At 39.7% G+C, this 26,862-nt stretch overlaps 1 protein-coding gene across 3 annotated transcripts in view; it reads left to right on the top strand.

The window, feature by feature from the left end:
* The window catches only part of Nf2 (NF2, moesin-ezrin-radixin like (MERLIN) tumor suppressor), an 86,182-nt gene that overhangs the window by 28,335 nt on the left and 30,985 nt on the right, over positions 1-26,862 (top strand). For all 3 annotated transcript variants that reach the window (XM_026413323.2, XM_026413324.2, XM_026413327.2), the window contains exons 2-9: positions 1,477-1,602; positions 3,502-3,624; positions 5,850-5,933; positions 15,079-15,147; positions 16,370-16,452; positions 18,516-18,591; positions 21,959-22,093; positions 26,189-26,263. In XM_026413323.2, the coding sequence (XP_026269108.1) occupies positions 1,477-1,602; positions 3,502-3,624; positions 5,850-5,933; positions 15,079-15,147; positions 16,370-16,452; positions 18,516-18,591; positions 21,959-22,093; positions 26,189-26,263 (771 nt within the window). The remainder of the gene's footprint in view (positions 1-1,476; positions 1,603-3,501; positions 3,625-5,849; positions 5,934-15,078; positions 15,148-16,369; positions 16,453-18,515; positions 18,592-21,958; positions 22,094-26,188; positions 26,264-26,862) is intronic.

Raw genomic sequence — 26,862 nt, 5'->3', positions numbered from 1 at the left:
AACAGAAATCCTACTTGAAAACTCCCCTGTGGAACTAGGTTTTAGCAAAAAGTCAATCAGATATTTTTTCCTTCTTGTTTTTTTCTTTTTTCTAATAAGTCTCTAAAACCTACATGTTCCCCATTCCTTTTTCATCATGCATCTTCTGTGTGCCAGGACTTTGGAGATTTCCAATGAGGGTAGAAGTTCCGAGGCTTTTGCAATCAAGTGGTCTCACTCTTTCCATGTTTGGCGACCTTGCATTTGAGTCTCAGGATTACTCTATGACTGCTGTTTCTGTGATGTGCCTCAGGTGTTCATACCTGCAACTAAGTGTGTATTTCTGTGTTCAACTGATAACTTGGGAGGTGATGGGGCAGGAATCTGGCAAGTGGTAGCTGAGGGGGTAGTATGGGAACATCCTGGGAGACTTAATGGCAAAGCCACTAGGTGGCAACATTCACTAAGCTGCTAGACATTCTTTTCCCCTATTCAGATATTGAATTTGTTTTTCCAGCTACGATTGACTGACTAGCTGAGAAAAGGGGTTAGCAGCTGTTGTTTCAGGTCTTTTTTTTTTTTTTTTAACTCATGAGCACTCAACCACTGAGCTACATCCCCAAATCCCCAAGCTCTATTTTGTATTTTATTTAGACACAAGGTCTCACTGAGTTACTTAGTGCCTTGCTTTTGCTGAGTCTGGCTTTGAACTCAAGGATCCTTCTGTCTCAGCCTCCCAAGCTGCTGGGATTACAGGCATATGCCACTGTGTCCAGCTCAGGTTCTTTTGAAAGTGAGTCTCTAGGGTAAACACGCCATAGTATATGGGTGTCTGTCATCTAGGCTCAGATACCAAGAGTTTGAAATTGCTCTGTTGACTATGGATGAGTTACTTTGCCTTTAGTCCAGTTGAGCATCTATGATAGGAAACCTGTGATTGGACTGGCTGATCTCTCATGGTTCTTTTTTCCCCTGATTTATGACTTTGATTGCAACTTCCTCCCCTATATTTAAAAAACTTCTAGTAAAACTAATATTTAAGTTACACACACACACACACACACACACACACACACACACACACCACTAGTCTTTTATCAAAGGGCAGAATGATTTTTTAAAAAGCAACAACAAAATCTCAAGGGAATTGATGTCTCAGACGCTGGCCATCTCCCTGGGTTAACTCAGGAGGCTCAGCTCTCCTAAATGAGGATGCTTATTTACCAGGTTTCCTAAATTAGCAGCTTTGGGGATATTAAGATCTGTAAGGAAGTGTCCAAGGGAGGTATTGTGTATGCTCTGCAGTGATTAAGCCATTAAGCTCTAATTGGTATTTTCCCACTCATGGTTTTGTGTGGGAAGCTTTAAAATTATTTAGGAATTCAATGCTCATCAGCCATCTTAGTATCAATAGAGAGTGCAGAGAACCGTTTTGTAGGCGAGTAGGTTATGATTCTTGCTCACAACATCCTTCCCTGTTGGTTTGTTATATTGCAGGTGAAATGGAAAGGGAAGGACCTGTTTGATTTGGTGTGCCGGACTCTGGGGCTGCGGGAAACCTGGTTTTTTGGACTACAGTACACAATCAAGGACACCGTGGCCTGGCTCAAAATGGACAAGAAGGTTGGGCTTGGAACTGCACAAAATCAGTGGGGCGGATGTGTGCTTTCTGGGTTTTACCCTGAGCAAATGCTTAGCTTATTTGTTCATCATCAGGACTTCATGGCTACATGGTAGAAAGGGGGTCAAGTTCCTGAACTGAGTGGTGCAGAGACCAGGTCCCAGCAGTGCTGTGCCCTACCCTTCCCCAGCCTGTCCTAGGCAAGTGGAGTTCACTGGGGTTCAACCCTTACAAGTCCTGGCTTCTTTGCTTGTTATCCCCAGCCCGATTGCTTCCAGCTTTATGCCCTTCAATTTATTGAGCCAGGAGGCAGGCTTTATGAATAAAAATGACTACTATCTTATACTTAAAAAAAAAAGATTATTGTCTTTGAAAGATTCTCTTGGGGCTCATGTTCTTAAGGGAATTTTTAAGTCTTTTTAAGAACACCATGGCCCAACTTGAATTAATCATTAATGTGATCCAAGGAATAAAGGACGCGCCTGTGCCTGTGGTGAAGGAACAATGCCCATTTGTTCTTGGGATTCTCTGGGGCACGTGCAGTCTGGGCTCCTACTAATTTTAAAATGGCTTGAAAATGGATATTGCCTAGAGGAACTGCCCTCTGCATGGGCTCATATGTTCACATAAAGACACACTTATATATTTACCTGCCCACCTAACTATGAAGATGATTGGGGAACAGGACCATGTGCTTTTGTCTGTCACTCCTAAAAAGACACCTGAATCTTTAAATAAGTCAGTGTCTAATTCTTGCCCTAATTGGTACCCTCTGCAATTGTCTGCCTGAAGTTATTACATACTTCATGTTATGATAAATAATGAAAGCCTCCTGTCTTTTACCAGTGTGATCCTAAGCTGAAGTGTTCAAATTGTGTTTATATGTGTACAGGGTAATCTCAAGTCTTCACATTGAAATCCCTGCTGGTTGTAAATTTCAAATGGTTATTCTTCATGATCTGAGTTCTGTGAAGTGCCAATGTCAGTGAGGGTATCCTAGATCAGGTTGATTTTGAGTTACTGGCCACTGTCCCCTATAATTTGGGCAGGAGTAAGGAGAGTTATGTGTCAGAGACAGCAAAACTTTCCATATGTTTTTATGATTCTCAGCAAAGTGAATTTTAAATCATACCTGAGTGTTGGCCAAACGGATATTAGATTGAGGGCATCAGGAGCCATGGAACCGCTGCTCAAAGGAAATAAATTATGACACATGTTAATGGAGCCTGGTAGCCTGTCACATGGCATGTTTATGTCCTGAAATGAAATTCACTCTGGAGAGCAGATGGTTCAAGCTTTTCAGGGGGTGGATGGAATTGTTAGAAGATTAAAGGCAGTGGCTTACTGACTACACTGCAAGCATTTTGTGGGGCATCTCTGGAGGGTCCTAGAAACAAAGGATTGTTCTGTGGACACGTTTCACTTCTGTTGTTCAGTTAACATTTAAATGGTGTCGCAAAAATCTAGTTCATCATCTCTAAGGTGTATTCCAATTGGATCTACATTATGTAGGTGGGCAATAAGGAAAAAGAACAAAGGGACATTTCACTACTTCAGAAAAATGTAAAAACATTTCAGTCTCCCATAAAAGACAGTGGCCAAGACCTTTGAATTATATTTCTAGGTTTTTTCCTGTGGCTTCGAGAACATTTGAACCTTCATCTTAGCTTCACTCACCTTTTAGGGTATGGATTAGTTTGGTTCAGAAACCCTGTGTGAGGAAGGTATTACCTCATGTGGATGGCTCTGTGAATGCTTCCAGCTGGGGAATCAACACTTGTGAGAAATATGAAGAAATTAACGGAAAAAATTATATACTCTCCCTGCAAAAAGTTCTTTGGTAGCACAGGAAGAAGAGGGGCTGACACAACACGTGTGTCTTCTGCTTTGCAATTCTGCAGGTGCTGGATCATGATGTTTCAAAGGAGGAGCCGGTCACCTTTCACTTCCTGGCCAAATTTTATCCTGAGAATGCTGAGGAGGAGCTGGTGCAGGAGATCACACAACACTTATTCTTCTTGCAGGTACATCAGCCCGTGCTACCCCCTAAATTCTGAGAGAATACCCCCCACCCTCTCTGTGGTTGCAGAGGCATCCTGAATGAACCTCTCAGAGTTGACCACAAACGCCTCCACATTGCAAAAATGTTCTGCCTCTAGAGCGTCAGTCCCTTTGGATCTGTAATGGAAAAAAATCTTCAAAATAGAACTATACCTGAGCGATGAGAATTGGTGTCAGATGAAATTGCAAAGGTGTGATGATGAAGCATGGATAGAAGCAGCTGCCTAACCTAAAACCTCCCAGAAGATGGGTCCTGTTTGCTTCAAGCTAACTTGAAAGTGCAAAGAAAGTCTAAAGAGAGAGGCTTATAAAGCAGTAGTTCTTCTCTAGTTCAAAATCTGATCTCATTAAGACAGAACTTCAAAATGCTGGTGATGCTTGATTTGTCTCGTGCCTGTGATACTTTCAGCTTTCTGCTTCATGCTATCTTGTTCTATAATTGTCTGCTTGCTCCTTTGCTTCCTTGTTGGAGTGTAAGCCCCTTAAAAGCAAAAGTCATCAAGTGTTCAATAGGCATTCCTAAGTAATCACTCATCCAAATTGAAGAAATTAGGAGATGCATAATTATAGGTTATTGACCCTCTAGGGGGATGGGGAGGGGAATTAGAGGATGATGGAAACCTTGTCAGTTTTGCCTGTGTGCTTGCTTGTGGCCAGAGCACCTCCCTGATTTTGTGGCTAGTTGCAGTGATTGGCACCAGGGCTGCCTGTGTGACCGAAGGTGCCCACTGTCAGTGACGTTAAGATTGCAGCAAGGTTGTTAATTACATGATTTCTCCAGAAGTAGACATGTGGTGTGTCACAGCATCCTTGTAATTAATTTGAGCCTCAGAATATTGTGTTTGGTAAATATTAAGTGAAATGTAATAAGCCCCCTAAATAATTTCTTTTACCAAAAGTTCTTCTCATGTGCATGTGCGCATGCACACAAACACGTACACACACAACACACACACACACACACACACACATACACACACATGCACACACACAGAGTATGTGTCAGATTTCTTTCCAGTATTTTCAAGTCAAAAGATAGCCCTTTCAGTTTTTCTGTAGTGTGACTTCTTTTTCTTTTTCCTTTGAAAAGAATCCAAGGATTTGAAAAGTTGCACTGCTTCAAAACAGCTCAGGTTTCATTTTCTCTGTAAGAATATAAAATGAGTTTTAAAACCTGGAAAGAATTTCTTTGTGTGAATGAAGCCACATAAAGACCTCCAAGGTCCCTGAATGTCTTAGTGTTATAGAAATGGCATTCCTGTAAGTGCTTGAAAGCAGAATCTATCCCTCGTATGACTTTAGTTTGATTTTCCTTCATTGAAATGTTAGGGTGTTTTTGTAACAGAACAAGGCAAAATTTACTACTTTTATGAATCTGGTGACTGTTGACATCTGTAAAAAGAGTTGGCTTTCCTTTTGTGTTTATTTTAGTGTACTCCGAATCATGCAGTTTTCTTGTCTCTATGTCAGGATCATACACTGCCCCATTCCAAGAAATTAAGTGCAATGAAATATGTTAATTCAACATTATGGCTTAGGAATTCTATTTCCTGAACCTCACGTGTACTTAAAAGTGTTGAATCGATCAAATTTTATTGCTTCCTTTTTCCTTAGAGCAGCACATTGAAAGTGATGTTTTTTTCTGCGGTCATAACTCATTGCCTTGGTAGCTTTTGTCTTTAGACTTAAAAGTAGACTTCATTTCCTCCATGCTCTGAGTGCTCAGCAGGGACCTAGGCTGTAGTCATCCTCAGAGGGCTCCTGACACTTCTCTAGTTCACACCTCTCTGCCACAGCCCAGAGGTCAGTCTCTGTAATAACCATGAAGATCACATTTACTCATCAGCCTTGATCTTGAAGAGATGAGTGTTGTTTATTTATTTATTTTTACAGTGTTGGAAATCAAACCCATTGCTAGGCAAGTGTTCTACCACTGAGCTGCACCTCCCAGTCCAAGATGAGGGGGGTTTTATGTGTAGCCATCTTAGCAGTAACTTCTCAGTGACTGAACTCTCAAGTGGTCTGCAGCAGTTAAAAAAAAAAAAAAATTGTCCCCTTTGTCAGAAAATCATTAACAGGCTGCCTTGACAGCCCTCATTTAGAACACCCTGCAGCCATCTGCTGTGACCAGCCTGCGCGACTCACTTCCTTGCGCACAGTCTCATGTCTCCCTCATTGCCCCTTTTAGGTGAAGAAGCAGATTTTAGAGGAAAAGATCTACTGCCCTCCTGAGGCTTCTGTGCTCCTGGCTTCTTATGCTGTCCAGGCCAAGGTAGGCTCAAAGAAGAAAAATGCAACTTCCTGGACATTAACTTGTGTCACAGGATGGCTTCTATATTCTGGTTCTTTGGATTTTTTCAACAAAGACTTGTCCTAGGAAGTGAGATGTCCTAAGACTTGTGGATTAGGGAATCCATTGTCACTGTCCTAATTTCTGTATGTGGGCATATGTATGTTTGTATGTACAAATGATAAGTATATCCTTCTAATGAAATAGAATTCATTCTATGGGAATTCATTCAGAAAGATAAATTTTCTGTGAAATTTCATTATGCACATGTGGGTCATTACATTCACCACACCAACCTCTATTTATTAACCAGGAAAAATGAATTTACGATCTCTAGTTATGACCAAATGTGGCCTTTAGGTCAAAAGAGCCCAGATTCTCCCTCCATCTTCTAAAAGCCAGCTGTCCTATGTGGAGGCACCCCACCACACCTTCAGACACAGCCCTGCCTCCTTCACCTCTCAGGGGCATGCACACTGATTGTGTGGCTAGACTCTGCCTGTGGAGCTGTCCAGCTAGCTGAAAATCATTCACTTTCATTCACTCACTACAGACCAGGAGGGATTGGAGAGGAACATCACCAAGTTTGTGTTTCCTTTCTTTTCTTTTTTTTTTAATATTTATTTCTTAATTGGACACAATACCTTTATATTGTTTGTTTATTTTTATGTAGTGCTAAGGATCGAACCCAGGGCCTCGCACATGCTAGGTGAGTGCTTTACCGCTGAGCCACAACCCCAGCCCCTGTTGTTTTGTTTTAATATTATTTTTTAGTTGTAGATGGTCACAACACCTTTATGTTATTTATTTTTATGTGATGCTGAGGATCGAACCCAATGCCTCACATGTGGTGTGTCTTTTTAATCTTCTAACTGCTCTGCCACTGAGCCACAACCCTGGCCCATCTTGGGTTTTTGTCCCTTCTATTCTTTTTTTTTTTAAAGAGAGAGAGAGAAATTTTTAATATTTATTTTTTTAGTTTTTGGTGGACACAACATCTTTATTTTTTTTATTTTTATGTGTTGCTGAGGATCGAATCCAGTGCCCCGAGTGTGCCAGGCAAGCATGTTATCACTTAAGCCACATCCCCAGCCCTCCGTTCTATTTTTTTAAGACCAACAAGAGAGTTAGCCCAGGGTACTTCATGTCCCTCAGATTTCCCATTTCACTCACATACCACCTTCTCCTAGTCTCCCAGCTTCCTGCCTTTCACTGAAGTATAAGATGTCCTCAGACACTGATGACTTGCGATTGTAAAGCATAATCTTTTCAGTTATTTTCCTTTTTCATTACAGGTATCTGTAAAGCCACCCCTGTTGTGTTAGAAAAATCAATATGACATTCTTCTTCGCTCACTTTTTTTGGGTAGCTTGGTACAATTTCAGATCAAAGCCAGGAAGTAACTGGTCTGTCATTTGAGTGGGTGAGTGGGGGAAGGCTGTACGTTGTCTTGATGATCACACCAATAGAAACACAGCTTCATCATATGATGACTCGTGGAATATTTGCTGAGCATTCACCAGGCCTGAGGGAGGGGGTTTGTTGACGGTTAAAGATGTAGGCGCTGAAGCACTATCTGCCCTCTGTGATTTGCCCAAGGTCATTCATGCAATCTTGGGTAATGCTAAGGACAGAATTCATGGCTTTGGGATTGCATTTTGTGCCTCCCCTATTCCACTTCTCTGAAAAATGAGTAATTGAGAAAACAGAAAATGGGCCTTGATTCAACTAAAACATATGCTTCCTTTTATGCTTTGATCAAGAATATTAGTAACAGGAAAAATGTGTCCTTTCAATCAGTATCGCCCCAACAGTGATGAAGCAGTCATTGTCACTTTCATTAAATCTGGGCACTGCCTGGCCCAGAGTGGAGTTCTTTTTTGCACATTTTTGCTCTAGTTTAGGGGAGACCCAAGCTTTCAAGGACATTACCTTGGTCACAAAGGCTATATTTTCTTAGTATGGATTTTAGGCCACAAATTCAAAGGCCACCTGTGTGTGTGTGGGGGGAATCACTTTTCTGGGAACCAGCAGATGTTTGCTTAAACAGATTTCACTGTAGGAAAGCCCTACTAATTTGGATTCTACTAATTTGGAGATGAAAGTGATTCACAGACAGCATATGTGGTTCATATGGAGGAGGATGTTCTAACTATTTTTTCCGGTGTAAATTTTAAGGATCTTACAAATAAAGGTAATCTATGGCTTAAATCTGCACTGGGGAAATTCTCACTGTAGCATGCTTCCAGTTTCTAGGAGCTGCTTAATATTAAAAGGAGATATATCTGATTATAATAAGACTTTACATGTTCATACTGGGCTTTTTGTTGTTGTTGTTCTGTTTGTTTATTTGTGGTACTGAGGATTGAACCCAGGGCTACTCTTTTTATTTTTCATTTTGGGCTACAAAAAAGTCCTTCTAATTTTTTTGAGACAGGGTATCATGAAGTTGCCCAAGCTGACCTCAAACTTGTGATCCTTCTGCTTCAGCCTCCAAAATAGCTGGGATTATATGCATGTGCCACCATGCCTGGCTTGTGGCATTTGCCAAAATGCTGTAACAAGAATATTTTGCAAGTTACTCAATGTAGTCTTTTCTGGAAGCCAAGCTAGAGAGTATTGTGCCTGTTTTGCTGATGAAGAATTTAAGGCTCAGAAAATATCGATGATTTGTCCAAAGTCACAATACTTTTAAGTTAATTCTGTTTTACAGAGGATATAGCCCATCTATTTTTCTCTTTCTTTCGTTTGTTGTTGTGTTGCTGCTGCTGCTGCTTCTTTTTTTTTTTCTTTTGCAGTGCTGGGGATTGAACCCCAGGCATTGTGTATGCTAGGCAAGCACTCTACCACTTAGCTACACCCCAGTCCTATACCTATTTCTTTTTTGGCGGGGAGGGACACCAGGGATTGAACTCAGGAGAACTCAACCACTGAGCCAAATCCCCAAGCCCTATTTTGTATTTTATTTAGAGACAGGGTCTCACTGAGTTGCTTAGTATCTCGCTTTTGCTGAGGCTGGCTTTGAACTCATGATCCTTCTGCATCAGCCTCCCAAGCCGCTGGGATTATAGCATGCGCCACCGTGCTTGGCTATTGCCCATTTCTTGATGGAAAGGGTTTTAAGCCGAGAGGAGCTGGGTTGGGGACCTTGGTGTTCCAGCTGCCTGAATTAGCACTTTGCTCTCGTCCCTCACTGTCTAGTGAGAGGAAGGTCTATGGAGATCAGACATTGCCTTTCACTAATTGTAGTTTCATTTATGTGATTACAGGTAGTCCAAGCTTTTCAGTAAGTCATACTGGTTCCCCAGTATGCAGCTTGTTTTCTTTCACAATCTTTCTGAAGCAGAAAGGAACTTTCGAAGTATGGAGGGGAAAGTGAACTGAGCTCATTAACACATGGAATGTAATTATGCACAAATGTATTCATTATAGTATTTCAGCTGTTCGAATGATATAGACACAGTTGATTCTAAAGCATAAAGAAACAATTCCTCTTAAGGTATGAATACAAATATTAATCACATGGTTCAGTGAACAAGAACCATATATCTTGGTTGGAGTTGAGTTAGGCTGGAGTCAAAAGTATGGGAAGGATTTCTTTGGTCTAGTCACACGACACCACCATCTTGCAATGTTTAAAACACCTGTTGGATTTTATATTGATAATTTAGGGTTTGAAATATGTCCTAATTAAAAATGACTTTGGAAGAGAATGGTATGTGATTTATAAGGCTTCTGGTGCTACATGCAGATTTTTCACATTCTGAAGGAAGAAAAGAATGGTGGGAGAGGAGGCTTAATTTTCCTTTTTCTCTTTAATATGATTAGTGCCAAAATGCAAGTCAGTTAGAACACTGAGTATAGGTAGAGACTGGCATAGATTGAGGCTGGAGTTATCTCTAGAGGAACAGATCATAAAAGGTCTTAATCTTATCCTATGGGTGCCTCAGAGCCTGTGAAGGATTTATTTTTTCGACAGAGCCTAAATTTCCCAGTATTGACACAGTGAGATTGAATTAAAGTGGGCAATGGTTGGTTGGATAGGAAGAGATTGACTTAAAAATACGTAGGAGGTAAAAGTTGTTAAGTGGTGCTATACTCTGCATATCCTTTTACAAATTGATATATTGTCCCCATTCAGCCTGGATTTTGAGATGTATCCATGTTGTATGTGTAGGTGTAGCTCCTTGATTTGAACTGCTATTTGGTACCATTCGTAAATAAACATGGTTTATTTACATCCCCCGAGAAGAGGTAGATTATTTCTACTTTTACCCTATTATAAACAGTGCTTTGCTGAAAATCTTCCTACATTGTTCCTCATATGCATGCACAAAAGTTTTTTTCCCCCCTTTAAGGCAAATTTCTAGAAGTAGAATTTAATAGAATTGACAATAGAAAAGTCTATCTAAATACAAAGAAGTCTTAAGTTTATAGGAAAAAGATAGTAGGCATGAAGCATGTGAATAGGGGTCTTATAGAAAAGAAAGTAAGAATGGCCCATAAATACAATAAAAAGGTGTTTGATATTATTAGTAATGCCTAATTCCAGAATGTTTCCATCACCCCCAGAAGAAATCCCACGGCCACTAGCAGGTTCCCCTAACCCCTCTGCTCCCACCCCTGTACCCTGACAACTGCTAATCTGCTTTTGTGTCCCTGTGAACTTGCCTGTTCTGGGCATTTCATATAAATGAAATCATACAATACGTGGCTCCTACACATCACATCCTTTTCATTTAAAAATGTCAGAACAGATAGACCTGCCTATTCTTTTTTAGTTGAACACAATGCCTTTATTTAATTTATTTATTTTTATGTCATGCTGAGAATTGAACCCAGTGCCTCACACATGTTAGGTGAGTCCTCTCCCACTGAGCCACAGCCAAAGCCCTTGCCTTATTTTTTTACCTACTGTACAGTATATCATGGAAGGGAGGAACTGTGGATTATTTAAAGGTATCTTTGTGGGGTTTTTTGTTTTGTTTTGTTCTTTCTTTCTTTCTTTCTTTCTTTAAACAGGTGCAGTGAACATCCTTGTATTTTTCCCCTTTGGGCATATATTACTTATATTCTGTTATGATAAATACCAAAAAAAATGGCACAACCGAGTTGAAGGATAAGAACATTTAAAATTTAAGTAAGGCTAAGTTAAAGAAGCCCAACAAAAAGGCCACATATCATATGACTTCATTTAAATGAAATGTCTATACTAAGCAAATCAACAGAGACAGAAAGTAGATTTAGTGGTTGTAGGGGGCGGGAGGCATTAGAAATTTAGGAATTACTGCTAGTGGATATGGGATTTCTGTTTTGAGGTGATGGTAATGTTCTGGAATTAGTGAATGTTACACAACATTATGAATATACTAAAAACCATTGAATCATTCACTTAAAATGGTAAATTTTATGTATGTACATTTTATTTCAAAAATTTCAAATAGATATAGATAAAAATTTTAAAAACTTCAAATTTCAACCTACTCTCTGAAGGAATATTTTCAGCAATAGTGCATTAGATGACCTGTTTTTGCACATCCTTTCCAATAGTAGATGCTGTCAGTCTTTTAAATTTTTGCTAATCTGATAGGAAACTAGATTTTTTTTTTTTTAATGTGGTACTGGGAATTGAACCTAGGGGTGCTCTATCACTGAGTGACATTCCCTGCCCGCCCCTTCTCCCCGCTGTGGTGCTGCGGATTGAACCCAGGGCCTTGTGCATATGAGGCAAGCACTGTACCAACTGAGCTATATATCCCCAGCCCCCCACTCATCTTTTTAAAATTATTCTTTGTTTTGAGACAGAGTCTCATTAAGTTGCTAAAACTGGCCTTGAATTGTGATCCTCTTGCCTCAGCCTTTTTATTTGTGAATCAACTGTTTATGACTTGTACCTTTTTCTACTGTATTGATTATCTTTTTCTGATTGATTTATTGAAGCACCATCTGTTGCAGGTATCAACCTTTTGTCTATTTTTACATGTTAAGCTTGTCAGTCCTTTGTAGTTGTTTGGAGTCACATAGAATGGTTTCACCAACCATTATTATCCACATGTTCTCTATTTTGTTCTGATGTTTTTATGGATTTTCATTTATAGGTTTAAGTCTTTAATCCATCTGGAATTTAGTGACTTTTAGTGATAGGGATCCATTTTTCTATATATTCCTTAAGCAAATCTTTATTGTGAAATCCTGGTCAGAATATTCAACCTTGTAGTGGCACCCCCTCCTCCACAGAAAATCTTAACTAAGCTTCTCCAGAAATCTTTACTATAATTGATTTTAGGACTATCAGCAAAAGAGTCTCTACAAAAGAGTTCAGTGTAGGTAAACTTCCTAATTTTCCTATTGCTCCATTTTATTTGGCCACTGGCCTGGAAGAAATCAGCACTCCAACTGCTGAACGCCCCTTTACCTGTTTTTCACAAACATTTATCCAGGATAGTAGTTTGTAAGAAGTTGTTTGCAAATGCAAAATGTGATTAAAAAAAAAAAAAGATCCTTTAGCAAGGCCTCTGGCCTTGAGCTGGAGCTTCACAAAGATGCCAACATTTCTAAGATAAGCGAAGTTACCAGTTGGGCTCCATAACAGCTGGCAGGGGGAGGAAAAAAAAGGGTATTGATCTTTTGTCCATTTTGTCTAGCTCTCCCCTTCTCAGGTGTTGTCCTTGAAGGGTTAACTTGCCCAGAATAGTGAATGTGAACTTCTGCAGATTGTGAACTTCTGAGCCCCTCCCCTTACATGCTGGGTATAAAATTCTGAAACTACCTGAACTTGGGGTTCAGGGGACTAATTGATTACAGAGAAAGCTGTGCCCTCTGAACCTGACTGCAGCTAAATAAAACTGTTTCCTGCTATCTTCGGTACCCTGCCTCATCTGTCCCCTACAACAACCTGATTTTACATACATAAAAATATAGGAAATCATTTAATATCCATAAAGAGTCCCACTTAAGACTATAGGGGCTGGGGATGAAGCTCATTGGCAGAGTGCTTCCTAGCATGTGTGAGGCCCTGGGTTTGATCTCCAGCACCACAAAAAGGGAAAAAAAAATAATTAAAGACCTCAAGAGTCCTTTAAATGGTGTGCTCCCTTCTTGAATTTAAATTCAATTATTTTATATCAGGTGTAGATCCAGGTATTGTAGACCTGAAGTTTATATAATTTAGGGACTTTTGTTTAATAAAGAATACCAAATCATGACTCTTAAAATTAGGCAGAGGCCCATGCAGGTACAGAGAGCTGAAATCTCAACTTCTTACCCTCACAGTAAATTCACCCTGGATATATTATCAGAATGCATCTGTTACATAAAAGGATGAGGAATTGCCATCTCCATCCATAGAGTGATATGACTTTTTTATATTCACCACTGCTACAATTTCAGGATTTTTTTCCCCTTTGTTTTTTAAAGAGACATTGAAGAGCAGGCACATACATCAAGGTGGCTTTAATGTTGTGAGTGGAGTTAGTCCAGTGGAGTAGTTCTTGCAGCAGTCTTTGCTACCTCTGCATTGCTCAGCTGTAATATATTTGATCAGTGGAGTAGCTGGGAGCTTAGTATAATTTAATAATGGGGACCGTTAATCTTGCAAGAACCTGAATTTACAACTTTAACTTTGCATATCTGCTTACTTTTGCATTCAAGTTTGGTGGGCATTATTGAGAGGTTTGGAAATGCAACTAATAGGGCTTTCTTTGGCATCAGATGCCTTCAAAAACTGGGGAGGCAAACAGTGACAGGTGATAACCTAAATAATAATCATAGCTGACTTCCACCAGGATCCAGGCACTGGGCTAAAGGCTTACCTGTATTGCTTTACTTCACCCTCATTGCTAGGTGCTTTTACACCCATTGCTTTACAGATAAGGAAGCTAGGTTTGGAGAGAGGGCACCTTACTTAAAACCACAGCGTCAGTACTCCAGAGCTCCCTTCTAGATCCTCCAAGGCCAGTGTTCTCATTTGACCAATAGGAAAACAGTCTTGGAGGGGCCTGAGATCTTTGACATCTGGTTGTATGTGTCAAAGATGGTTTTTAAAACTTTGCAGATATTATTTCATTTAATCCAAACAAGAGTCCTGTAAGATATCCCCATTTTACAGAAGAGAAAATTTTCTAAGATCATCTAGCTACCAAGTGAAAGAGCTGGGGTGAAACTTAAGTATGCTTAGCCTCTTACTTGTATTCTGCAGCTACCTCTGAAATACTAGTAAAGAACCATACTGTTTGGGCTTTTTATGTCTCTGGGCCTTTTAGAAGTAGGGAGAAACCTGGGTTCTCTCTAGGTTTGTTTGTTTTGTTTTGTTTTTAGGTGATGCTGAGAATCGAACCCAGCATCTCCTGCGTGCTGCAGGGCAAGTACTCCATCAACTACACCTCCAGCCCCCTTGTTTCATTTTTGATGACTTCCTGATCAGGCTTAAATTTTCTAATAAAGAAAATAACACTTTTTTCCTTTTTTAAGTAGAGAACAAATTTCTAAGTCATTGTCCCTGGAGGAATAAATTAAAATGCAGGACCTATTTCCAGCCCCAGTAGTGACTTGCTGTGCAGCTTTTGCAAAATCAGTTAACCTTTTACTCGTTTCTTTGTATAGTAGGAATGACAGTGTTAACATCAGATTTTTCCAAAGCATTTTTCTGAGCCTTAAGTGAAAGGTATTAAAAGTATTGTCTGCATTATTCCCAGCTCCCACCTAGCAATTGGCTCCAATTACCAGCCACTTAGAAGCATTTGTAGGTAAGACTCTTATCACACCTTGCTAATCACAACTTTCACAGTTGTGTTTTGTTGTTTCCATTTAAAAACTAACATTTTAGAAGTGACTGCTTTCTTCGAGAGTTAGAAAACATGACTACATTTCCATACAAATGTCAGATTCTTATTAGCACATCGGCCCATCCATCGCCTTGAGGGATTTTGCAACTGTGTTCATAGATATAATCAGCTTTGTATTTTCATTCAAGGATAACAAACTAGCAAGGTTGAAATCTTGACTTGTCATCAGAATTGAATTGCTCCCTGGAGCTGGGAGAAGGGAATAAGACTAAGTAGAGCTCTGTTCAGAAATGGCAGTAGTCTTTAGAATCTCAATCACCTGCTCTCCTTTCTTCTCCTTCCAGTATGGTGACTACGACCCCTCAGTGCACAAACGGGGGTTTTTGGCCCAAGAAGAATTGCTTCCAAAAAGGGTAAGAAAACAAATTTTCTTTTTGGGGAAACATAGCAGAGACGTGGTCTTAAAGAAAGCTAACCAAATGATTTAAAGAAATGTTGGCAGTATATGGCAAGCGCATTTTCCTAAATACTTTGTAAAGAATAAATCTTGAGTAAAGAGTATGGCATCTCTGTTAAGTATACGAGAAAACAAAGGTTAGTTTGGTGTTGCTGGGATGAGCATGGCCTGTTTCTCTAGTGTGGTGATTTCTTTAAAGGTGTTTGAGTGGCACTGATTTCCAGGGAGATGTATGGAGCAGTTTGTGTTCAGCTCTGGGAATTAAGCCGTTTGCAGCCTCAAGGGGTGGATAAAGGTGAGGTAGGGGTGGGCCTTGTGATTTTTAATCCTCAGCATTGTTCATCTTGTTCATTAGCCACAGAAGCAGGCCCTCCTTCCCTTTGGCTGCTTCTGATTTTATGGCCCCACTCATCTGTCAGTGGGATAATAAAGGTCTACTTCTCACCTCTCCTGGCCTTTGCCTGTCCTTTGATGGCTTCCATGCAGACAAAGGCACAGGCTTAGTGAGCATTGCTTCACTGTTAGAGGTGGTCTCTGGGATACACAGCCCAGGCAGGAAAGGGGGGCTGCTGCCAGCCCCGGCACGCACTGAGGCCTGAGGAGTTCTGCAGTTTCCAGGCTGTTCCTCCAATTGAATTTTGCTTGTTTACACACCTACTTGTGCATATGACTCTTCCCTGTGTGCAGCTTTTTTAAAAATAGCTTTGCTATTTTGTAAAAATGATGCATAATTATAAAAATGGCAAAAATACCCAAACTTACTTTGTGTATAGATCTTTAAAAACTATTTATTCATTTATATATTTATTTTGGTTCTGGAAATGGAACCTAGGGCCTTATACATGCTAAGCACACACTATAAATAAACTACATTTCCGGTCCCTATATCATATTATCTGTAGATTCTGATTTTTCTACTTTTTTTTTTTTTTTTTTTTTTTTTTTTTGGTACTGGGGATTGAATCCAGAGATGCTTTGCACTGAGCTACAGCTCCAGCCCATTTTATTTTTTATTTTGAGACAGGATCTCACTAAATTGTTTAGGACCTTGCTACGTTTCTGAGACTGGCTGTGAACTCGTGACCCTTTTGCCTTAGCCTCCTGCATCATTGGGAGTATAGGTCTGCACCACCACGTCTAGCCCTGTGTGTAGATTTTATTTTTCTCTCTTTGGGTAGGTAATAAATCTATATCAGATGACTCCAGAAATGTGGGAGGAGAGAATTACAGCTTGGTATGCAGAGCACCGAGGCCGAGCCAGGTAAGGTCCCTTAATTGTTTACATTCTTATGGCCTTTTTTTTTTTTCCTTAAAGAACTGCAAAACTAGGACAGGTCTGTTGAACAAAATATGGTACTGAAGTATATAAAGATAAAGGGGGAGCTGAGAGTCATGTCAGTCTTCAGTTTCATGTGCATCTTTTCTGTAGCGCATTGGTGTCAAGTGGCATATGTATTGCCTGTCAGGATGTACAGACCTAATGCATTCATTAGTAATTTAGTTCAATTTTAAGATTTATATTGTATAGATAGGCACTGCTGTTGCATCCAGCCCTCTATTGATGGCATTTGGAGTATCTGTAGATTTTTCACCTTTACAAAAAGTTCTGAAGTGCCTAGGTCATATTGTTACACGATTGTATGAGTAGTGTAAGGATAGATTCTCAGAGAAGGAAATGGCTGGATAAAGGATGTGAACATTTTGTGTTTTAAAAGGTGCCACCAAATTGCCCTTCCAAAAGGCTTTTCCTGTTGGTAACAAGTCAGCCCACTCCACTCTATACTCAGCACTTGTTTAGTTTACAAAGTTTATCAGTCTATAATTTTTGTAAACTAAAAGGTGAAAATTCATATTGTTAAAATTAGCATTCTGCTATTCACTGTAGGAATTGATCGTCTTTGCATTAGTCTTTAATTTTTTTAATCTCTTCTTTAAATTAGCTTCCTATCATGTGTCCTTTTTTTTTTACTTTTAAAAATATGTTATATGAATACCGAAAAGTAGACAAATTATAAGTATTCTGCCTGATCAATTGTCACAAAGTGAAAACACCATCTACCCTCGAGAAGAAATAGCCCATATCTACTCTCCTTTTCCCCTCAAAGTAACTGATTCCCTGATTTCTAACTCCATAGATTTGCATTGCCCATTTTATTTTATTTTATTTTATTTTTTGCAGTGCTGGGGATTGAATTCAAGGCCTCTTGCATGCTAGGCAATCACCCTGTCACTGAGCTTTACCCCTAGCCCAGCATTGCCCATTTTAAACTCTAGATAAATACAATCAGTTTCTATTTTTCGTTCCTCATTTCTTTTACTCAGCATCATATTGCAAAATTTGGGCTTGTGGCATGTGGCAATAATTTTCTCATTTTCATGGCTGTGCAGAATACCACTGTGTTAATACACCACAAATTATTTATCCATTCTACTATTGAAGGACATTGAGGTTGTTCAGTTGTCTCCTGGTTTTTGCTGTTACAATAATGTCAATTTCCCAAAGTAATTGTATCAATTTATATCAGGAGTGTGTGATTTCTGGTTCCTCCACCTGCTTGCCAACACTTGGCGTTCTCTCAGGGTGAATTTTTAAAATCCATTTGAGAGCATTTTGAGATCAGAGCGAGAGGGAAAAGGACAAGGTCACAGGGAGACTCCAGTTAAAATATTTCAATACCATTACCTATTTGGGAGTTTTCTGCAAGTCATTGCTTCTTCAAGAGCTTCCTTTAAATTTGACTTATAACTTAGAAGGAGGTGACCTGGCTTGGATTTTACAGTCCCAATAGCTCTTGCCCTAACCTCCAACAATACGTCAAGAAATAAAATCAGGAAAGTAGCTGTCAGGTGGCTTGCAGAAAGAGTTGTTCATTACCAAAACCTTCTAAGTTAAGGAAGTACACAAAGATAAGGCAACAACTTAAATAAAATTTGAATATCCAGACCCATTTAAGGATAGAAGATAACATATTATGTACTTCTCTTTTTTTGACATGCTGGGAATTGAAGTCAGGGCTCTGTGCATGCTAAGCAAGTGCTCTACCACCAAGCTACATCCCTAGCCCCCATGTACTTTACTTGAATCACTTGAAACAAATGTCACCGTTTACCAAGGTCAAAGTGTGAAATTGAAGCCAAGAGACAGTATAATGAATCTGTTTTCCTGTTTTTACTGGGATGAGAAATTCTGCTGTGTTTAATAGACTCAGGGTTGCCAATATGGGTCCAGGGAAGTGGCAGATTCAGAATGCTCAGCTTGGCGGGTACCTGCCCTCTACCCTTGCCTCTTAGCTCCAGTGACAGTGTCTTCCATTCTCCTCACAGGGATGAAGCTGAAATGGAGTACTTGAAGATAGCTCAGGACCTGGAGATGTATGGTGTGAACTACTTTGCAATTCGGGTGTGTTGAACTTCCTGAGTTCCCCAGCTAGCAAATAGATGCTGAACCAGGGCCAGATGGTCAAAACGGGTTACTTCTGTATCCCAGGGTGGTAGTCTTTTGTGGTTCAGTGGTAAAGAATAAAAGACAAAGGGAAAGGGTCTTAGAGCTCGATTTTCTATTTTTGGACTTCAGATTAGATCATAGGTAATTAAGTGGCTGTGGAGCCTTGGGGGACTGGGGCCTTTGCTTTGCTTCCTAGCAGAAGCCTGTTGGAATGCTGGGAGTGTAACATTTGATTATTTCAAGCTCTGTGAGATCCAGAGAGCACCCGGAAATACTCTTTCCCCAAGGCCCACTGAGAGTGAAGCGACTTTTATAGATTACTGATTTGTTTGGGTGGGACTCTTGTTCTATAAAGCTAATTATTTTTTTCTATTCAGACATTAATGATCTACCCTCCTCTGGGAACCCATTGCTTCTTCAGAGAGAGGCCTTTGTGTGCAGCCAAAGTCTGGCCTTTTAGCCTGCCTTTCTCCTGTGGGTGGGTTTGGGTGGCAGACGCAGTGTATCCGCAGCTTCTTCCAAAGGAATACATGTGATGTGTCCAGGCATTTCACGACTGGTAGATGAGTAGATGTTAAAAGACATCTGCCACAGTGGTTTACCTTTATGACTACAGTTATTCTTTGCTTTCCTCTTTGCAAGTTCCTACAACATTTGTACTAAACTTGGGTGAATTAAAACATTTTTAGTATTCTAGAGTAGCTTTTTACTTTATTTATCTTCTAAATACAGGTTTTGATGGATTACTTTGCATAACAAATAAGCTCACTGAAATGTTATGCTATTTCATATACAAAACAGGTGCCTAAAATATGCTATTTCATATACTAAACAGGTGCCTAGAATATGCTTTTTAAAATTTCATTAATTAGTATTTGCTAATTGTTTGGTTTCTTCATTTAAAAAAGTATTTTTAGGGGCTGAGTTGTGGCTCAGTGGTAGAACACTTGCCTGGCATGTGTGAGGCCCTGAGGTTCAATCCTTAGCACCGCTTATACATAAATAAATAAAACATAAGCTCCATTTACAACTAAAAATATTTTTAAAAATATTTTTAGTTGTAGATGCATACAATACCTTTATTTATTATTTATTTTTATATGGTATTGAGGATCAAACCCAGTTCCCCACACATGCTAAGTAAGCACTTTACCACAATACCTTTGTTTTATTTTTATGTGGTGTCGAGGATCAAACCCGGGGCCCCGAATGAGCTACACAATCGCTCTATCGCTGAGCCACAACCCCAGCCCCACCCCTCGCCTTTTTAAGGTCAAATTAATTTAACAGAACACTGTGGTTTTGTCAACCCAGCTACTCTTGTCCCATGTGCCTACCACCTAGATTCTTTAAACTAGGATTTTATAATCCTCAAAAAACAGTTTCTTATCAGGTACTATGTCTACATTAGTCAGGCTAATGTATACTATTGAGTATGTACATTTCTTATATTGATCAATAGACCAGGTTAAAGATTATTTTAGAGGTTTTACTGTTAGAGTTCCTAAATTTCATCATTAACTAAGGAAGATATACGCTTAAAATAATTTTTTAAAATTAAAATTTATTTTTAACTGATATATAAAACATAAAAAATTATAGTATAGCGGGATACTGTGTGATAAAAACAATTTAAAAGGAGCTGCTTGTGTTCCCATCTCTCGTTTAATGAATAGAAGTGTCAGAGTCATGATGATAGGAGGCATCGGGCAAAATCTGTTTTTTTTTTTTTTATTTAAACTTAATAATCAGAAACATAATGGAATATCTCATTTTCCAAAATGTGCTATAGATGTAAGAGTACAGAGCCTCATTTTTGTTAACACAGTTATTTTAAAAGCTTTGCAGACAAACAGGAGACTCTCTCATAGCTTGGTGATAGCGCCTAACTTCAGGTGTTAGAAGGAGTAAAGAGATTTATCTTAGAGGACTCGCTTCTCCATCTGACACCTGCTGTTAGATTGGTACTTCTTGTCACAGTCCAAGCACCTTCTCAGTTTGCAGATCTGTTTTCCTACCCTTGAGTCTTGGTTCAATTTCCTTGTTGTCAGCATGGGGTCAGGAGCTATAGTGTCCTTGTATGGGGAGTTTCTTTCTTCTGCCAGACAAGAGCTGGACCATGGTGCTGGCAGGTGAGCCTGTCCTTGAGGACGTGGCTGACAGATCCGTAGCCGAGTCAGTGATGCGGGGCCCAGAACACTTGCTCCCGGCTTTCTGGACTGCTGACCGGGATGGCTGACAGAGGTATAACATACAAACAGCCAATTAAATTTTTAAACAGCTTATTGATCCAAAAATTTAAAGAAATAAAATTAATGAAACTTTTAAAACTTTGCTTTATAATGGAATACTCTTTAGATACTTGTTTAGTATATGAAGTAGCATGACATTTCAGTATCACACACACATATATATTAAATTTAATTAATTTATATATAATTCATCAGACATTTATTTCTAACATTTAGTTATTAAATAGTTCGAACATAGAGGAAATACCCAGATATACTCACTAACGAGTTTCTACAATTAACATTTTATCAGCTTTGAGTATAGTAAGACTACATTGAGACTGAATGTAAGCTAAAATGAGACCATCTAGTCCTGACATATAAAATTTTCCAGTAATCCAACAGTCTGTTCTTTCTTTTTGGTCCTGAGGATAGAGCCCAGGGGTGCTTAACCACTGAGCCACATCCCTTTTTATTTTTTATTTTGAGACAGGATCTCACTAAATTGTTTAGAGCCTTGCTAAGTTGCTGAGGCTGGTCTCTAAAGTTTTGGTCCTCCTACCTCAGCCTCCTGAGTTGCTGGTATTATAGGCATGTGCCCCTACATCTGGCCAACCTGTTTCTTTAACATGGGAAATATTTAAATTTACAGGTTTTGATTGTATGTTCTTGGGTGTGGGGGGATTCTGGCGGTGTTTTCAAACAAACAAAGGCCTTCACTTATGCTCAGTACTCATCCTGCCATTGAGCTACATCCCCAGCCCCAAATCTACAGGTTTTAATTCTACATCTATGATAATCTGGTTATTAATTAGAGGCAGTAACACTTAGATTGCCCCTCCTTTAGCCATTGAGCCAATGATAGGAGCTCCTAGTGACCTTTGTGGGAGATATATAAGTCACAAAGGTATAGTTGTGCCTCTGCCTGCCCCAATCCTGGAAGCTGAAAGCCTCCTGGGTTATAAGACAGCTGTGATTTCTGTTGGGACCTGTTGAAACTTGTCAGCTGTAGCAGTGTGTGCTAGGTTTTAGAAAGTTGAATAAAATCTTGAGCTGGAGTTGACAGTGGCCGCTCTTTATTGACTCTACAGAATAAAAAGGGCACAGAGCTGCTGCTTGGAGTAGATGCTCTGGGACTTCACATCTATGACCCCGAGAACAGGCTGACCCCCAAGATCTCCTTCCCGTGGAATGAAATCCGAAACATCTCATACAGCGACAAGGAGGTAGGATATGTTTGAAATACAAATGCTGCCAGTGGCCCAGTAAAATGTCTTTTCCCATCTCCCCTGCTTTCCAAAGCTGCCCCAGCTTGGCCATCTCTTTATTATTAGGAAAAGCCCTCTAATTCTCAGGCTTTGGGGTTTTGGTTGTTGATTTTTAAAGTATTTACAGAACAGAACTGGCATCCTTTTTTTCAAAGGGCATCACTAAACCCCATTATTGACTAAAGAAAGAATGGGAAGCTCAACATGTCAGGGTTAAACCCCAAAAGAACAGTTAAAAAAGAAAAAAGGAACATTTTCTGATTACTTAGCTTTCTATTTCTGGTGATGAATTCTCTTTGTATTTTAAGCATGGTCTATATTGAGCCTCTTTCTCTGTCTAGTGCTTGATCCATGTGGTGGGAAAAATATATATGTTCATAAATACGCACACATACCATTGTGTGTGTGTGGGGGTGATATATATATATATATATATATATACTATTATATATATAATATATATAATATTATATATAATATATATATTTTAGTGTGTGTGTTTCTCACAGCATTCACAATTTATTTATTTTTGAGTGATTATTTTTATTTTTTTCTACATTGATGGGATTTGTGGTTACATATTGATATATATTCACACAATGTAACAATATAATTTGGCCAATATCATTCTCAGCATTGGCAATTTAAATAAGGAATATTCAGGGCTGGGGTTGTGACTCAGCAGTAGAGCGCTTGCCTAGCACATTCGAGGCCCTGGGTTCGATCATCAGTACCACATAAAATAAGTAAATAAAATAAAGGTATTGTATTCAACTACAACTGAAAAATAAATATTAAAAACAAACAATAAATAAATAATGAATATTCATAGGATTCAAATATTCCTATACAGGATACTAATGAATTTTCCCTACTGCTATAATCCTCTATTTATTCATTCATTCCTCCTTCTCTCTCCTCTTCCTTCTCCTTTTTTTTTTTCCATTTGTGCTGGGGATCAAACCTAGAGCCTTGTACATGCTAGGTGAGTACTCTACCACTGAACTCGACCCACATCTCCTATGAATTATTTTAAAAGAATTATTGAGAATCTGCTTTGTGCTAGGTTTCATATTACAAAGATGTAGAAAGCCCAGGCTCACGTGTTCAATTGCCAGTAATGCCAAAACGGGGAAAAATCAGATGCAGGGCTGAGGATGTGGCTCAGCGGTAGAGTACTTGCTTAGAATGTGTGATTCCCTGGGCTCTGTCCCCAGCACTGGAAAGAAAGAAAGAAAGGGGGAGGGGGAGGGGGAGGAGGAAGGTGAGAGAAAGAAAGGTAGGTAGGTAGGTAGGTAGGTAGATAGAAAGAAAGAAAAGAAAACCCAAACCAGGAAGTTCTAGTCAAGTAATGACTCAACCAATATAATAAATAAATACAATTGAAGGGACTGATGACAAAGATGACAATAATAGAGAGCTTCTACTTACAAGCACTTTTGCTCTGATTCTCTGATGTAATCCTTATAAGAACCCTGCTGTGAAGACAGGAACTGTATTTTCAGTAGCCATGTCACTCCAGGAAGCAGAGGTGCAGGGGATACAGTGACCTGCATCTGAGTAGAGTGGCAGGAGCTGGGAGGCAGAGTGGCTGATGCCACAGTTCCAGCTTTTCAGGGTGGCCCAGAGGCTGGGCCCTTGAGAGCACAAGATAACAGGTACCAGGGGGTGAGAAGTGGCAGCCTGGACTGTGCTCAGTGTTTTCCTGGTACTTGCACATCTAAGGCAGGGTGTGGAGGAAAACTCTATCACTGAGGTTCATCCACAGTCTCTTCATTTTTTATTTTGAGACAGGATCTTGTTAAGTTGCCAAGGAGGCTGGCCTTGAACTTGTGATTCTCCATCTCAGCAGTTTTTTGAGTCACTGAGATTATAAGTGTGTGCTACTGCACCTAGCTAGATTTCCTGTTGTTTTTTTTTTCTTTCTTTCTTCATAGCAAATTGAGGAAAGGAACACCACGCTCTGGTTTCCACTCTGTTGTAATCTACTCAGCCATGCTTGATGAGGCCAATTGAGCATCTTAATCCCAAACATTCTGACTTGGAGTTTTTGTAAGTAGTTAGCCCAGGAGGTAAATAAACATCAGGTAGTTCTTTTTTGAAAGTATTTGAATTGAAAGCTCCATGTGACTTAAAGCAGTAGATGTGCCACAGTACGGTAGTCCTTTATCTCCCAATTTCATAAAGCTCTGTTTACTGCACATCACACATTTCTGTGCTAACTAAAGGCTCCCCAAACACTCATTTTTAGAGAACCCAAGGATTAAAGTCTCCCTTACTATGGCCTGATATAACAAACTCTAATCTACCTACCCTCTCCAGGGGCCAGACACTGTCATGTTCCATCCTGTTGATAACTCATGGTAAGCAGACCTCAAGCTGTCTTGGCATAATAGGAAGTAGTCTCGGTAGTTATGCTTGACAACCATGCTGTCAAAACAGAAATGTTAGTTTATTTTAAGTCATCCATTGATTCTTTGTGTATACCCTGCTATGGCGCAGAGCCTGTGGTTTCCCCAGTACTTGTGGTTTCCCATTGACAGCCTCTGGGTTTGACAGCAGGGCCAGAAATAAGCTCATGAAATTTACAAATAGCAGCCTACACAAGAGCTATACTGCTTCTGAGTTAACTTGGCCAAAAAGCTAAACAAAGGATCATTTTCTGTCCTCAATGTTAAAAAATATATCATGTGAAAGAAATACTCAGAAATATATCTTCCCCAACATATTTATCAGCTAATCAAGCTAGGGTTTTTGCTTGTTCATCTTGTAATATGGGGGACCAAACCCAGGGCCTCAAGCGAATTAGGCCAAGTGCACTACCACTGATGCTTTTTTTTTTTTTTTTAAACTCCTGCAATGCTAAAGATGGCTAAGCAGTCTTTCTTGGAATTGAATATGTAGTTTAAAATGAATCTTTGAAATCAAGTATCTGTTTGGCCCCCTTAGGAATGGTTAAGCATGGAAATTATATTTGTTCTTTCTGTCAAGGATCTGGTCCTGGTACTACTTGGCTGCCACCCTGGCCTTATCATTCATCTTTTTCTGTACTTTGATTTCAGGAGCTAGGTTTTGATCTTCTATAGCAGTCCATTTATCTTCTTCATATTTTATCCCTTCTATTAAGAGCTTTTATCAAGTTTGCCCAAATTCAGAGAACTGTAGTAACCCCCTGTATCCTGTCACATCAAATCTAAACCTCTCTTTTATTCCTTACCTCCATTCCCAGTCCACCCTTGCCTCCCTCCATCTAAGCCACTGCAATCCCCAAAAAGCTAATAACACCACACACACACACACACACACACACACACACACACACACACACACTCTCTGCCCCTTTCCCATCTCTACTTTATTCCTCTTGACTGCCCTTATTCCTCCTAACTATCCAGAATAACTCTGCACGCTGCCTTTTAACTACTTTGTCATATTCTAAGACCAGATCCAGTCCCTTTCTACTTTTGGTAGATCTACTCAGCCCCCAGGACATTTGTGATATGTGCCACCAATGAGTGCCATTTCTTGTTAGTCTGGTTCTTACTAGATTGGGAGCTTCATGAGGCAGGGGCTATGCCTTAGACTGTGCTGCTCTCCCAGTGTTGGCCTTGAGGGCTGGCCCAAGCATCCCTTCCTCACAGCCACCCAATATGGTACAGAAATCATACCTTTAGGATCCTGAATTTCCAAAGCCCCAGACTTGCTGTTCTCCATTCTCCTAATACAGTGAGGCTTAGAGCCTGGGAACCAGGAAGCCAGGACAAGGCATAGCATCATGATGGACCATGGCCAGTGTGGTTGCTGCTTTTGTGGAATTCCCAGTTGGTGGTAGGAATCTATGCAATCAAGCTGAACTATTTTCTCCTCCTCCTCCTCCTCCTCCTCCTCTTCCTCCTCTTCCTCCTTCTTTTGTAGTAGTAGATAGACAGCATGCCTTTATTTTAAGGCGTGCTAAGGATCAAACCCAGTGCTTCACACCTGCTAGGTAAGCACTCCACCACAGAGCTACAGCCCTAGCTCCAAATTGAACTATTTTCTACTTTCTTCTTTCAGTTTACTATTAAACCACTGGATAAGAAAATTGATGTCTTCAAATTTAATTCCTCAAAACTCCGTGTTAATAAGCTGGTAAGTTTAGATACTGATTTTCATTATTGATAACTATAGCTTTTCTAAGAAATTGAATTTTTGTGGGGGATCAATACTAGGGATTTAACCGAAGGTTGCTTTTTTTCCCCTTTAGTTGTAGATGGACACAACACTTTTGTTTTATTTATTTACTTCTTTGTGGTGCTGAGGATTGAACCCAGTGCCTCACATGTGCTAGGCAAGTGACCACTGAGCCACAACCCCAGCTTCCCCATTGCTTTTCCACTTAGCTACATCCCTAGCCCTTTTTGTTTTGTATCTTTTTATTTAAAAAAAAATTAAAATTGTTATAAATAACAGCAGAATATATTACAATTCATATTACAGATATAGAGCACAATTTTCCATCTCTCTGTATACAAAGTATATTCACACTATTCGTGACTTCTTCATACATGTACTTAAGGCAATGGTATTCATCTTATTTCACCATCTTTTTTTACCCCCTTACACTCTCCCTCATTTTTTATTTTAAGACAGGGCCTTGCTAAGTTGCTGAGGCTGGCCTTGAACTTGGGATACTCCTACCTCAGCCTTCCAAGACACTGGGATTACAGGCATGTGCCACTGCACCTGGC

Source organism: Urocitellus parryii, chromosome 3 (genome assembly GCF_045843805.1).
Source record: "Urocitellus parryii isolate mUroPar1 chromosome 3, mUroPar1.hap1, whole genome shotgun sequence".
Taxonomy (NCBI): Eukaryota; Metazoa; Chordata; class Mammalia; order Rodentia; family Sciuridae; genus Urocitellus; species Urocitellus parryii.
Note: the sequence above shows the minus strand (reverse complement) of the source record. Positions and strands in the feature narration are given on the sequence as shown.